General features: G+C 33.8%; 1 protein-coding gene across 1 annotated transcript in view; it reads left to right on the top strand.

The window, feature by feature from the left end:
* The window catches only part of KTN1 (kinectin 1 (kinesin receptor)), a 48,779-nt gene that overhangs the window by 24,477 nt on the left and 8,664 nt on the right, over positions 1-15,638 (top strand). Inside the window, exons 10-27 of the mRNA XM_008576683.1 lie at positions 907-1,073; positions 1,487-1,555; positions 2,888-2,925; positions 3,625-3,715; positions 4,269-4,337; positions 4,702-4,739; positions 4,955-5,036; positions 5,662-5,730; positions 9,624-9,658; positions 10,076-10,166; positions 11,085-11,153; positions 11,773-11,810; positions 12,519-12,609; positions 12,758-12,826; positions 13,945-13,982; positions 14,595-14,685; positions 14,767-14,835; positions 15,313-15,350. Coding sequence (XP_008574905.1) covers positions 907-1,073; positions 1,487-1,555; positions 2,888-2,925; positions 3,625-3,715; positions 4,269-4,337; positions 4,702-4,739; positions 4,955-5,036; positions 5,662-5,730; positions 9,624-9,658; positions 10,076-10,166; positions 11,085-11,153; positions 11,773-11,810; positions 12,519-12,609; positions 12,758-12,826; positions 13,945-13,982; positions 14,595-14,685; positions 14,767-14,835; positions 15,313-15,350 — 1,252 coding nt within the window. The remainder of the gene's footprint in view (positions 1-906; positions 1,074-1,486; positions 1,556-2,887; positions 2,926-3,624; positions 3,716-4,268; positions 4,338-4,701; positions 4,740-4,954; positions 5,037-5,661; positions 5,731-9,623; positions 9,659-10,075; positions 10,167-11,084; positions 11,154-11,772; positions 11,811-12,518; positions 12,610-12,757; positions 12,827-13,944; positions 13,983-14,594; positions 14,686-14,766; positions 14,836-15,312; positions 15,351-15,638) is intronic.

Raw genomic sequence — 15,638 nt, 5'->3', positions numbered from 1 at the left:
TTGCTTTGTCTTCATTTATTATGTTTTGGAGTTACATATATTTTATGATTGCATCAAAGACAGGTTGTGTTTGTTTCTTATTTTTCTTGTCGTTTCGAGGTTATTTCTAAGAAGAGAAACAGACAGAAAAGTTATACATCATTTTAAACCAGGACATTTACCAGCCTTCACATAATAGATTTCTTCAGTATCTTTCTCTGTAACAGAGTACAAGCTATTTCCAGGTAGCAGAGCATAGGGAATTTACAAGAAATTCACAAATAACTTTATTAAAGTATCTTTGGGGAGAAAAAGAGTGCTTTTAAAGAGTGGATTTTAAACATCTGTATACTATTCAATTAACACATTGATGCACTCTGCGCCAAGCCTCGGGCAAAAAAAGCAAGTCTCAGGACTTGCTACAGAGCCAGCCTAGAAAGCAACAAAGTACTAGAGCAGGAAGACTGAAGCCTCCAGGAGGGATATGGCCAGGAAAAACTAATTCTAGTATCTAATATGAGTGGCAGGGGGGGTTAAGTGGGGGGAGTGGAGAGAGCTGAGGGGAGTTTAACTGTAGTCAAAAATTTAAATAATAAAAGATCAAGCAGGTGAAAAATTAAAGCAATAATTAGCTCCAGGAAATATTCATTTAATACATTTATTATGCAGTATATGCCAAGCCTTGGGCACAGCTCTGGATATACAGGCTATCTCTGATCTCAAAAGGCTCACTCTGTAGGACAAGAGATGAATTTGTACAGTGTGGTGGGTGCTATGATAAAGGTAAGCATAGGGTGTTGGGGGAGCATACAGGAGCAGAAGAGATTCAAGGAAGGTTTTCTGTAGGAGATAATGCCTACACTAAAGATAATTAGGAATAACTAGGCAAAGGAAGAGACCTTTGTAAAATGCAATGTTGTGTTACAGATTTACAGAGTAAATTTGTGGCCAAAGAAAATGAAGTACAGAGTCTGCATAGTAAGCTTACAGATACCTTGGTATCAAAACAACAGTTGGAGCAAAGACTAATGCAGTTAATGGAATCGGAGCAAAAAAGAATAAACAAAGAAGAGTCTCTACAAATGCAAGTTCAGGTATCTATTTTTTCTTCTTTTTAAAAAAATTAAGGTGGGTGGCGATTGGAATATGTGTGTTTAAAAGAGAGAGCAAGGTCTGGTCTACTTTGTCTTAATTCTGGAGTGGGGATGAATAATTATAACTTACTCTTTCAGCACTTGTCACATACGGTGTGTTTGAAGATTTGCTCACTCACAGTCTTATGCTCCTTGTATTAGATTAGGAACAGCACAATTATATCCTTAATTTCTACCTTATGAATGAACTCAGAATAGAATGCCTAATCATTGTTTAAAATAATGCCTTGTAGAATCTAAGAATATCTTTTAAAGATAAACAGAGGTCCCTGTAACACATCGTGTTCATATACATAGGGATATTTATTAATATCACCTTTTTTTCCTCTCTCATTGGTTGCTATTTATGAAAGGATATTTTGGAGCAGAATGAGGCATTGAAAGCTCAAATTCAACAATTCCATTCCCAGATAGCAGCCCAGGTAATGGTACTTTTTTATTGCTTATCATTAGTAATAGCTTCCTAGCCATTTAAACAATCAGCTGAGTGTCTGTTGAGTACCAACTATTGGATTAGTAGTTGGGAGACTAGTCAATGAATCAACAAATGATGATCTTGAGTGCTAAATGATAATTATGTACAGTGCTATAGGAAAACACTAAGAAAGAAGTTCAAGTCAGACTAATGGGAAAAGAGCTTTTACCATACAGGAAAAAAATATTCCCAATCCTGTCACAAAATGGGGGGAATTGGCCAAGTCGTGTGTAGAGTAGTGATTTATGTATTAAAGGTGTTCACTAAATATTGACTAGCCATGGGAAAACCTCACTAGCCCTTGGTATAGCAATGTGTTAACTATAGCGCTCAGATTATATTTGCAAAAGGGTCAATTTAAAACTTATACTTCAGTTTGGTTAGTGGTAAGCCTTCCAAAATTTTGCAAGTGGTATTGTAAGATCAGTGATTCTTTGGCAATAGTGAAAACTTCCAAGTACTTGTTTTTATAATGCACGTATTGTGAACTTCAATTTCAGTTCTTCAACTTTAAAATTCTAAAATTTGTTTGTAGCAAAAAGTATTAACTTAGAATAGAGGTGTGACTTTTCTGTGTAAAGAGTGGTTTTCTCATTAAAAACTTGTTTTTAAGGTTCAGACAAGTCCAAAAGCTTTGAGCATGTAAACATTTTTTTCCCGATTGCTTTCTTTGTAGAAACTATAGTCTAAAATTAATTGGAGAATTATTTAATATAGGAAAGGGTGTTGGTGTGGGTGTGTGTGTATGTGTAAGTTATCATCTCAAATTGGATTGAGATCTTTAGTTGTCAGCTGAGAGGTAGCTCTAGAAAATGTGTCAGGAATTAAATACTTAGAGAGTGCAATAAGTACCTTTTAAATAAGTAAAGATGAGCATGGGTATTACCAACTACTTAATTATTGTAATCATGAAGTGAATCGTTTCATTACCAAAGTTGTTACTAAGGAAGGAGAAGTGCAGATGTGAAAAGTGGCCTATGTGGCTGTTTTTTCTGTGTATTTGTTTCTTGTCAGTTATGTAGTTTCCAGGCCTGTCCACTTGTTTTATTCTAAATGTCTTGTGATATGTAATCCCCTAATACTGGCTGTTGGTGATCAGACTTGCTTTCAGAATGACAGATACTCTTTATTGAACACTCACCATAGGCCAGATACTCCCTTAACAACTTTAGATACATTAATTTCTCTTAATTTGTAAAGCTCCTGTTGTGATGATTATTGTACAGCTTTTAAACTTTCTCTTAAAACCTTTTATGTTGACACTGTTTTTCTTTCTTAGACCTCCGCTTCAGTTCTAGCAGAAGAATTACATAAAGTGTAAGCCTGCCTTTCCACACTTCTCTTATGATTGTGTGTAGTCACCACTAACTGATACTTGTTAGATATAACACTTATGATTACCTTTATACTCTGATCTGTTAGGAAATACTCTAAACTAGATTTGGAGCAACTTTTGCTCTTTTTTTTTTTTTTCTTAGTGAGTTGGGACTTTAAATACTACACATTCTGTTTTCTCATCTTCCATAAACGGAGTTGGGGAAACTTTCTTTCATTTGGGTATTAGCAGTTATGTGGAAAAGATAATTGTGTTTTGGGAGTAGTGGAAGTAAATTAGTTTTGTGTCTTATAAGTAGTTAATAATTGCTGTTTCTATCTATGTGGTAGTATTCCCAAAACAAAGTTCTATGTTTTTTTGTGTGTTGTATAATCTTGCATAGACATGTATCACTGGAATTCAGAATACCTGAAATCTGGCTTTGACATTGCCAGCCTTGTGAGCTTAAACAAATTGATTAAATTCTTTGACCCTGAGTTTTAAAATAGGGGTATGCATTTTAAGGAGTTATAGTAATGCATGTGACATTTGTTAGTAAATTGAAAGGGGCTGCAGAAATGGAAGGTACAGTTACATGAGAAAATACTTAAGTTAGGATGACTCTATTTAATGTTTTTAATCCTTTTATTTGACTTGAACTCTAAATGTTTATTGAATGTACAAATATATTTCCTTTAAAGAATTGCAGAAAAGGATAAGCAGATAAAACAGACTGAAGATTCTTTAGCAAATGAACACGATCATTTAACAAGTAAAGAGGAGGAACTTAAGGTACAGTATTTCTTATAAATGGGTGCAATATTTTATAGGTCTTGAAACTGAATTACCCTGATCTTATAATCAGTATGAGTTTATATGAAGAGTGGAAAATTCTCTAGAACTTATTTGAAAAATGTCTCTTTTCTAAACTACAAAATTCTTTTTAGCTAAGAAGAAAAATTCAAAGAGCTTTTTTTTTTTTTTGTGACCGGTAAGTGGATCACAACCCTTGGTGTGGTGTTGCCTGCACTGCGCTCAGCCAGTGAGCACACTGGCCAGTCCCATATAGGATCCGAACCCGCGGCTGGAGCGTTGCTGTGCTCCCAGCGCCACACTCTCCCGAGTGCGCCACGGGGCCGGCCCTCAAAGAGCTTTTTTCACATGATATAATTCACCATAATTGATTGAGAAATATGCTAAATAACAGCAACTGATCAGTTTCTCTTTCTGATTTAGGAAGTTTGTAATTTGAGACCTTTGCTTAATTCTTATGTAGAAGAGATGCTTTACGAACTTTAAAGTTGGCTATATTAAATGTTTTTAATATTCTTTTTCCTTATTCTAGGATATACAGAATATGAATTTCTTATTAAAAGCTGAAGTGCAAAAATTACAGGCCCTGGCAAATGAACAGGTAGGTCTTTATTGCTTTTGAGCATTTACCTCAGACTTTCAATTTGTCATTCTTATTTCCATTGATAATGCAAGCCTCAGTTTTATTTCTGTAAATAATAAATATAAGGGTTACTTGTGTTTAGCTGGGTAGTGTCTTCTGCTGCCATTTAATCCAAAAGAATACACCTTTTGTTAAGATAAAAGTTAATTGTTAGAAGTACAAAGTATTAGACAGCAAGGTATATTACAGAAATGTATTATATTGCTATAACTTTATTCCAAATATATGCAAATATAACTTTTTAATATGTAAAAACAAATGAAAAAGTAGTTTTGAGTAATTCCTGAGAAATGACATATGTCTCATCTCATTTTAAACACAGGCTGCTGCTGCCCATGAAGTAGAGAAGATGCAAAAAAGGTGATTAAAGTATTGCTGTAGGGCTGGCCCTGTGGCTCACTTGGGAGAGTGCGGTGCTGATAAAGTATTGCTGTACATAGAGCCATTCATACATTCATGTTCCAGTACAATTGTTACAGAAAATAGTGCTGCTTGTAACTGATAGTTGTGCATATAATTTATGTAAGCTTTCTGAGTGAAGTATGAAGTATTTTAATTGATTTTTTTCCTCGTAGCATTCATGTTAAGGATGATAAAATAAGATTGCTTGAAGAGCAGCTACAATGTGAAATTTCAAGGAAAATGGAAGAATTTAAGGTGTGTGGTTAAGCTTGTAAACTCAGCTTTCTTAGAACAACATTGTATAATTTTCAGTTGAAGAAAATGTAGAAATACTACTTTTTGTATGAAATCACCTTGAAACAATGTTTCTATAGTATATTTGGGGACTTCTGTACACAATGAATTTTATCATAGATATTTTTCCTCTGCAGTTTTCAGCTTGTTTGTATTTGTGTCGGTTTTATCTGTCTCCATTGTTGCTGTAGTTCTAGTCTCTGGTCATGGGCAACCAGTTTGAGTATCTGAGTACCAGGGTGCCTCTTGTGTCCAATGAAATTTGAATTTTTTTTTTTTTTAAAGATGACTGGTAAGGGGATCTTAACCCTTGACTTGGTGTTGTCAGCACCACTCTCTCTGAAGTGAGCTAACCGGCCATCCCTATATAGGAATCCGAACCCATGGCCTTGGTGTTATTAGCACCACACTCTCCCAAGTGAGCCACGGACCAGCTCTAGATTTGAATTCTTATGTATAACTCATCTGTAACTTTAGGAGTACTCAAAGAAGTAATATGGGTTTGATTGTTCAAAAACTCATTCAAATGATTGCTTTATTACCTTTTTTCTTAAAAAAAGCAGTAAATTGAGATTCTTTTTTTCAGATTCTAAATGACCAAAATAAAGCATTAAAATTAGAAGTTCAGAAGCTACAGACTGTTGTTTCTGAACAGGTAAGGCTTTTCATGAATTACGAGGTAGAAATATCCAGTATATAACATCTGGTTCATGAAAGATAATGATATTTCATCAGTTGTAACCCCCCCCCCCCCAAACCCCCCCCAAAATTTATCATCTCTCTGAAATCTGGATGTATCTTTTAGTTTCTGGTTATAGTTTGGTTAGCAGCATTTTTAATTTTTTAGTGTTAAATAAAATATTAGTTGTAAGATGTAACATTGGTGAATTGGATTAGATAAAGTATGATAGGTTTTTGTTTTGGGGTTTTTTTTTGGTGTTAATTCTTACCGAGAAAAGCAGAATGTGGTTTTTGTGTATTAAGTTACCAGAGATTTTGAAACATCTAATTCAGTATATAACTTCATGGAGGTAAAACAAATGCCTAGAAACTTCTGAATCTCTCCCAGATTTCCTGTATTCTAGTAGTACCCAGGTGCTGGCCACTCTTACCTAGATTTAAACAGAAAACCTGAATCTTTTAAAACCTTTTATCTTCTGTTCTTTACTAAGGATGATATTTTCCAGTATTAGACAAGAGTAAAACTACTAGCTTTAAGTTTTTCTTTTCCTTCAAGATTGTATGAATTGAGAATTGCCATTCTAATATCTTATGTAAAATTCCTTATGACATTTCTGGAAGTTAATGTTTTTTTAAAAAAATTCTCATATTTCTATTTTATTGAGTTGGCCTTCTATCAATTATAAGGTTTCTGTGCACTTTTAGATGTTCTGTTAAAATGGTGGCTTTTAATATGAAATGGATTTTCGTTATGAAGAATAGTTAACAGTCCACAGAACAAAATTTCACAGCCACATTTTCGGATTTATTTAAAAGAATTATTTGATATGAGGGGAAACTCATTTTGTGGTACTAATTTAAGATTTCCTATTGGGTAGTTCTTAGAATTGTTCTTCTAGTTCCAAGAGCTTTTTTTTTTTTTTTTTTTTTTTTTTTATCTAGAAAGTATATGACTGTGATGCAGTGTTTTTGGTTGTAATTGTGACTTATCCCTTTTATCTTGGTAGACCAAAGAACCATCTTTTAGGTTTTTTTCTCTAGTCATTTTTATTGCTAGTGCTAGTGAAAGAGGAGATGATGATTAGTATAATTTTAATTTCTTTCATTTCCATTTTAACTCCTTTCTACCCAGCAGTCAGAATTCGAAATGAACAGTTTAGTTATGTAAAATCTTAAGTCATTTTACCACATGGATTTTTATTCTGGAGGAAAGGATTGAGTTTACTGAAGCAGAAACCAATAATGGTGCCAAGTTGTTGTTCCTTCAGGTGTAGGAAGCAGAAGGACAACAGGTACCAGGTAAGGTAACCTGTTTATACACTAAGGAAAGGAGGTCTGTATTTGGATGTGGGCCTGTGAATGGTCAGATAATGCAAATAAATCAGTCACTAAATTCTCATTTACTGAGAATAAAGTAAAACTCAGGGGTGGGGAGTAACACACCCTGATTTTTTAGTGAAGGATCAGCATGACTTTTTATTCTTATTCTAGTAGATTTTTAAGATTCAGTGGTTGAAATTATTAAGTAAAACTACAATAGGTTTCTTCTCTTTGCCCTGCTGCCTGGTTGTATTGTACTGCAGAAGAATTAATTATTGTATAAGATGTAGTTTTGAAAATCATCTAGGGAGGAAACAGGATTAGATTAGACCAATAAAGTGTGAAGTAAAGTAAAAATGTTGGATAGATGCTAAGCTGGTCAGTCTTGTGAAATTGAATATTTGATGAGCTGAAGATCAAGAGTACTTGTTAAACTGTTAACTTCATTAAAGGAAATTTGATTCATCAAATATTTATTTACTAGTTAAGTATATGCTAGGTACTTATCTACATGCTGAGGTTATAGAGATGAAAGCCTTGATTCCTGCCCTCAGAATAAGGGTTAGTGTGGAGGTAGATTTGTAAAACAGAAAAGTGTAATGAATAAAATTCTTGAACCACTTGTAGAGGTTTAGAGGAAGAGATAATGTATTCTATTTAGGGAGAGGTGGAGAGGCAGCACAGGGGACAGTTAAACCTGATTTTGAAAAATTGCCACAAATTTGCCAGATGGCTAAGGGGCAATCCAGCCTGAGGGAATACAGTGTTCACATGGCAGTGTGTGGCAAAATTGGTATATTCAGAGCATATTGGTAAATTGCAGAAGTGTGAAGTATGGAATACAGAGAGAAGAAGATTTGCTAGGGCCTAATTATGGAGGACTTTGTATGCTTTGTAAGGATCATGAACCTGATCTAGCTTGTGGGTAAGCCACTGAAGGGTGTTGCAAGGACGAATGAATGTTTAGTCTAACATTTTAGAAAGATCACTGTGGTAACAATGAGATATTTGATTTTATGTTGGGGAGAAGTAGGACTGACTAAAGTTATAATACAACTAAATGATTAAGGTGCAGGTAACTTGTACTTAATAATTTTAAGTCTTTTTGTGAGATGGCATTCATTGAAAATAAAGATGGACAAACACCATCTTCGTGAAAGATTTGTAAACATATGGCATGATTTATTTTTCACAGTATAAATCTGATTTAATATACTTTTGACAACTCCTATCTCCTTTCTGATTGTATCACAATTTTTTCCCATGGGGAAATTCTTTCTATACCCCTCAAAAAACAATCCTTTCAAACAAACTAGAGGCTGGGAGAAGAATTAGGGTATTATGATATTTGAGGTGAGTAAAGCTGAGGGCCTAAACTTAGGCATTGAAGAGAAGGGGTTAATTTTAGAAATATGTAAGAAGTAGAATCTTAGGACATGGATTTGGCAATGGAAAAATCAATATTATTTGTGAAAATGGTTCTAATAACATTGGGAAAAAAATAAGAAACTAACAAGATTAGAGGAGTGTGTAGGGGGTAAAGAGGGTGAACAGAAGAGAATGTTCAAGGAAAAAGATCCCCAAACCCATTTGGTCAGGCTGCTCAGCTGCCTGAAAGTCTGGGAATGCCGAGGGGGAAGCCCCGCTTCCAGACACATAATAGATTATAATAGTGGAGATATATGTGTTTGGGGGGGATGCTAGAAGGGCCAAAGGGAGGGAGACAGCTTACATGTCATGTTTTTTTTTTGTTTTTTTTTTTTTTCCTTTTTGTCTTTTTTCGTGACCGGCAACGGGATCACAACCCTCAGCGTCGCGCCCGCACCGCGCTCAACCAGTGAGTGGACCGGTCTCTATATGGGATCCGAACCCTCGGCGGGAGCGCCACCACGCTCCCAAGCGCCGCACTCTACTGAGTGCGCCACTGGGCCGGCCCTACATGTCATGTTTTAATGCTTTATAAAGAGAACATGTTTGTGTGGCTTCCATAGTTTACAATCAATTTAAGAACTAAATCTATATCTTGGTCTGGGTTGTGGTTACCTAATAGCTACATTATTAAAAATTCATTGAGTTGTAAACAGGATTTGTGCATTTGCCTATGTAAATTTTATGCCTTAGTATGGGGGAAAACCAATTTAAAAAATGAATAAAGGCTCTTTTCTGACTAGCAAGGCCTTAGAGCCTTGGATTTTTTATATTTGAAGAATGAATATAAAGGAAGTGAGGCATATTCTCTCATCCCCAGTTAAGGTTATCTTTTACAGTGATTAAAAAATTATTTGGAAGATACTATATCATTTTGCCAGCCCAGTTTATACTTCTTCTTTTTCTGTGTCTTTCATATAGATGCATCTTTTCCGTTTTCTTGTGTTTTCTGAATTAAATAATTCTGTTATTATTAGCAGCCTTCAAATAAGGGTAATTTTCCTAAATTTTACATCTGTTTAAAACCCTAAAAAATTTTCAGAGATTTCTATTTCTCAACTATTTTTACCTCATGCAAACTTGGTAAAATTAAACTCTTTTTGGTGATTTTTATTTTAGCCTAATAAAGATGTTGTGGAACAAATGGAAAAATGGTAAGAGTTTAAATTTTTCTTTTTATATTCTGATGACTCCTTTCTACCAAATTTGAGATAACAGAATTATTACCTACATTAACTAGATTCTTAAAATTCTCTTTGTACTTAGTAATGGACAAAAGTGTGGTATGCTATTGTTTATTTGGGATTACATTATGGTTTGTGGGTGTCATGTGTGGCAATGATTCACTTGTTTAGGCTAACATGTAGAAGCATGTGTTACTTGCGCACATTTTACTTATTGGTGAACAGGAATACCCTCAGACCATCATGAAAGATCTTCAGAAACCTTCTGGAATTAAAAGTTTACAAGGAATGTTGGACAAAGGATTTGATCCATGTAAAATATTTAGGAGTGATGTTGTTTACCTTGAAAAAATAGTTTATGTATATGTTTTAAATTTATAATTTCAGCATTCAAGAAAAAGATGAGAAGTTAAAGACTGTGGAAGAATTACTTGAAACTGGACTTATTCAGGTGGCCACTAAAGAGGAGGAACTGAACGTAAAGCATTTTACAGATTTGTTTTCCTTGTGGTTATTCAGTAAACATGAAGGGGTTTCATTGTAATTTGTGCAAGGTTTTCCCCATAGCTTTTAAACTTAGTATTAGTTACTTACATTTTATAAATTAATATAATGTCTTTTTTAACTAATTTTAAGATTTATTTTAGAAATACAAAAATGCATAGTTGATTGTAGTATTCACTGCCTTAATGAGGTGGATACTATTGTTACAGTTTCTAATATATGCTTCTCCACTTGCATCCATGTCCAAATTATAACCAAATGATAATTAGCAGACTTCATAATTTCATGAAGTTATTAGAGGCCAGAGAAAGAATAGACTGCAGTTCTATTTTATGGTTATTATTAGCCTTAATTAACTTAATTAGGATAGGGTTGCTGGAAGAAGTAAAAGCTGTATTTGAATTTAGGGAGAGCCATGGCTTAATTGACAAATGGTATACTATGTGTTTTTGAGGTTGTGGAAATACAGGTAGAAGTATTTGTGGGCATAAGTGAATTAAAAATCTATTTGGAGGGCCGGCCCGGTGGCGCACTCGGTAGAGTGCGGTGCTTGGGAGCGCGGTGGCGCTCCCACCAAGGGTTCGGATCCCATATAGAGACCGGTCCGCTCACTGGTTGAGCGTGGTGCAGGCGCGACACCGAGGGTTGCGATCCCGTTGCCGGCCCCGGTACGGGTGCAACACCAAGGGTTGCGATCCCGTTACCAGTCATGAAAAAAGACAAAAAGGAAAAAAAAATCTATTTGGATAGCTATGGAAATTACAGAATTGCAAACATGGAAAAAGTGGGATTTTTAAGCAGCTGAAGAAAAATGAGAATCTGCTATATTTTGAAGCTAGCTATTTTTTTCTGAAAATGAAAATATGTTGTGCTTTATATGTCTTTGAAAAAGGCAATAAGAACAGAAAATTCATCTCTGACGAAAGAAGTTCAAGACTTAAAGGCTAAGCAAAATGATCAGGTAATGTATATAGTAGAGATATACTGTTCTAATAAACAACAGGCAAACCTGTTACATAAAAACATACCAAGTCTGTTGTTTGTCTGTTTCTCCTTCTCCAAGATGGAATCTGTCCATTAGAGTTTTAATCAAGTCACTAGTCATGCATAGATTATCAATAATAGAGGCTGCAACTTATTGAGTACTTACTATATGCTAGGCACTGTGTAGAGTACTCTAGATAGGATGTCATTGCTTCTTACTGCAGTGATATAAAAGTTTTGAGTTTACAAATATAAAGTAAGACCCAAAATAATAAGTAAAAGAGCCTGCCTGACATTAGGCAATTTCTTAGTTGTATTTTCTCTTTATCTGGTTAGAATTATTAATTAAGTAATTTTAACATTTATCTAAGGATTTTTTGTTGACCCTCACTTCTGAGTGGTCTTAATGCCACTTACTTTGAAAATACTATTCATTTTCATCATGACATTAAAAAAATTTAGAAATAATTAACTCCTGGGTTTACTTTTTCCATTTGGATTTTGGTATATTGGGAAATTTAAAGATAATGTGCTTTTCTATATCTGACCCACTTATATTTTGAGCTAATTACTAAGGGATACTTTCTCATTTCCAGGTTTCTTTTGCATCTCTAGTTGAAGAACTTAAGAAAGTGTAAGTGATAATAATATTATAAACTGATCTGTCTGATTTGGTTCATTTTCTTAGTCCTCATAAATTTAGTTTTTTTGAGCAGTTGGGACAGCTGATGTATGCAAATTTAACTTTCATGCAAGAATTTCTTTGATGGAATAAGGAAACTTAGCTGTGCATTTCCAAATTCAATGTGAGCTTAAAAAAATCTGTTTCGATAATGAATTCCATTTATTTTCTTATGGCATCAAACTGTTAATTTTCTGTTTCTGCAGAAGGAACTATTAACAGACAGGTTATATTAGAGAGATCAGTTCCTTGCATGTATCTTCTTCTTGAGGTATCTGTAAAGTTTGATGCCATAATTGCAAATAAGTTAAGCCACAGCGCTCAGAACCCTAGAAGCCAGTACTGTGTTATTGAACAGAACTTGATTCTCCCTGGTGTTCTGTAGGATTCAACTCTTATATTCCCTATATATTCCCTATGTACTTTCAAAACACATCACTAGCCTCTTGTGGCATAGCCTTCAGCCATCTGGTAGTTGCTGATAAATTCTCATTGAGGAGTGTTTTTTCCATTGTGTCTGTAAAGATGAGTTGCTATTTTACTTAAAATTGTAATGGGTTGATTAGGAGAGGCTTTTCATGATTTGGTGCTATTTTTATATCTTATTAGGTAGATCTTGGTGATTTCTATTTAAGTTAATACTGCATTTCATTATTTAAGGATCCATGAGAAGGACGGAAAGATCAAGTCTGTGGAAGAGCTTCTGGAAGCTGAACTTCTCAAAGTTGCTAATAAGGAGAAAACTGTTCAGGTAGTGGGAGAGAGAGCACTGTTTTGTTTTGTTTTGTTTATCAACTTTAGTTAATATCATTTAATTTCATGTGTTTGTCTGTGCATTGCATTTTATGTCAATATCTGTGTTTCCATTGTCCAATATTGTCTGTTTTGTCATTGTCAAGGATTTGAAACAGGAAATACAGGCTCTAAAAGAAGAAATAGGAAATATCCAGCTTGAAAAGGCTCAACAGGTAAAAATCCCAGAGCCAAAGCATGACAGATTTGTTAGTGTATGTGTTACTTATGAGCTATTTGGTTTTTTTCTTGTTACTCAGAAAAAAATCTTTTAGTAATGTGCTATAAGTATATCGGGTTATGTGCCTTTTATTTCTTTGCCTGAATTGAGAAAGCGTTCTTGATATTTTAATCCATAAAGTAAAAAAAAAATTTAACTGTTAAAGGTATTCATGTTTCATTTTAGTTTGCCAACCTAAAACACAAAACACTTTGGTAAATCTCCTTTTAGTGCCCCTTCCCTGCGCCCCCTCCCCCACCTTTTTTTTTTTTTAAATCGCATGGACCAAAATGTTTTATTGTAGAATATGTATTGCCCAACCTCTGCCTGTAGAACATAGTATAAGTTTCATTGGGGGATTTGAGAGGTCAATGTGATTACTGGAAATAGATGGATTTTGGTGAAAAAATAGTGAGAATGCATGGAAGAGATGATTCATTCATCCAACAGATTCATTTAGCAATATTTATTTTCTCCTACTTGTCAAAGCATTATGCTAGTGATTGGCAACAATATATTGAGCAAAACGAGATACAGTGAAAAGATCATATTTCTCTGGTATAGATTAAGAGTTCAGGAAGGCTCCTCCTGAGGAACTGACATCTAAGCCAAGATCTGAAAGGGCTATGAAAAGAGAGTGGGGGATAAAAGGTACTGTTGACTGTGTCTGATTTAAAAAAAAAAAAAAAAAAAAAAAAAAACGAAGGACAATATAGAGTGCTGTTGACTAGTCGGCCTTGAAGTCTGTGATGAAGAGCTTTGATAGGGTAGGGAGGTATGTGGAGTTAACATCTGAATTTTCACAGTTTTAGAAGTATCACATTATTTATACTTAAAATTCATAACTATCTTCCTTGTCTCCCCCTCTGTCTTATATTTTTAGTTTGTTATTTTTACTGTCACTGGAATTAAGAAAAAGGTGAAATCAACATCTCATTTGGACATGAAACATTCAACTAGAGTCTTTGTAATTTGAAGTGTACAAATTAAAAAATATAAAGATTTTTATCATAAAACAGAATAAGGTAAATTGAAATGGTTATGAATTGCCTTTCCTGTCTTCTTACATTTCAGTTATCTATCACTTCTCAAGTTCAGGAGCTTCAAAACTTGTAAGTACCATTTCTCTCATTTCCTTTTAATGTCTTTTCCGTAAGTTAAGTACAAATATAATGAAAATCATAGCTTGTTTTTATTTAATTTCAAGTAATATTTTAGAAAATATCAAATGATCTAAAATGCCTTAAGGTCTTAAATTTTTCGTTATGATTTAACCTACAGGTTTTTTGGTGGGAAGGAGGTGGGATGGGAAGTCTTACTTTTCATGATTTTTAATCTGAATATGACCTAAAACTGAGATGTTGCTCTTTACCCATTTTAATAGCCATGTGAAACTGGCTATATATTTCATACCCAGAGTTGTAATAAGCTGTCTAAATTTGCTGGTATTGACTTAAGCAGGGTGATATACGATAGGAGTAGAGCTACCCTAATTTATTCAGTATTTGGATCTTCAGCAATAGAACAGTTTTCTTTAATCATCCTATACTTCCTAATTTGATTATGTCTTCAAAATCTTGTATGCCTTTATACTTAAAATGATTTTTAGTTTATTTTAATGAGTTTGAGACTGTGAGTAGTACCTAAAATAAACTTTTTCAGTCTCCAGTATTTTTGGTTTTTTATGGTGTAACATTTTCATTTATTTTTTTATTAATTGTCAGATTAAAAGGAAAGGAGGAACAGATAAATACCATGAAGGCTGTTTTAGAAGAGAAGGAGAGAGACCTAGCTAATAGAGGGAAATGGTTACAGGTGAGAAGTTGAAAACTAAAGTAAAAAACACCTTTTTAATACTTTTTAATATCAGTTCAATTCATTCCTATTCTTTTTAAGGATCTTCAAGAAGAAAATGAATCTTTAAAAGCTCATGTTCAGGAGGTAGCACAGCATAACTTGAAAGAGGTATAGTGAAAACAAATTACCAACATACTACATAAGGAATGAGAAATCTTTAATGTATTAGAAGTAAAGAAATTAATATGTCCTGAGTTTCTTTGCCAGAAAAATTTTTGTACCATAATTTTGTTGCTATTAAAATAAGTTAACTTTTATTCCTGTCAAGTCATACTTAACTGCCTGTTTCGTCAACCTAAGCATAAAAGCATTTCCTTATCTTTTTCATATGTACTCTTAAGCTCATCTGAACTGTCCATGTTTAATTGGTGTATTGATCTGTAATCCTTTAAGAAATAAATACTAAAAATTACGTTTAATTAAAAAAAACTCACTCTGTTTTTGTCTTATACACAGCCCAGTCTTAAATTTACCAAATGTAGTTATGTTTTTATTTTATTGGTAGGTGATGGTATATATATGTTATAATACCTGGGATTTTTTTTTTTTTTATGTTAACATTAAAAATATGCATCTGTTTCTTAGGCATGTTCTGCAGCACGTTTTGAAGAACTTGAGATTTTGTAAGTATACTTTTAGCCGGCATTTAGAAGAGGAACTTCTCATTATTTTCTAGAATGTGTTTGAATATTATAGTGGATTTCTTCCAAGTCATTAACTTTATTGTTAAGTAGGAATCATAGTCCAGAGGCAATTAAACTCTGTTATAATAACACAGAGGCTCTTTAAATGCTTTCAAATACCTGAAGACTTTATCCTTCCCAAGCCCATCAAACTCATTTTTACAAATGTTCCTTCTGCAAAAAGTTTTTTTTTTTTTTTTTTTTTTTTTTTTTTTTTTTTTTTTTACC

The sequence above is a fragment of the Galeopterus variegatus genome, unplaced genomic scaffold (genome assembly GCF_000696425.1).
Source record: "Galeopterus variegatus unplaced genomic scaffold, G_variegatus-3.0.2 Scaffold1387, whole genome shotgun sequence".
In the NCBI taxonomy this organism is placed as follows: domain Eukaryota; kingdom Metazoa; phylum Chordata; class Mammalia; order Dermoptera; family Cynocephalidae; genus Galeopterus; species Galeopterus variegatus.
Note: the sequence above shows the minus strand (reverse complement) of the source record. Positions and strands in the feature narration are given on the sequence as shown.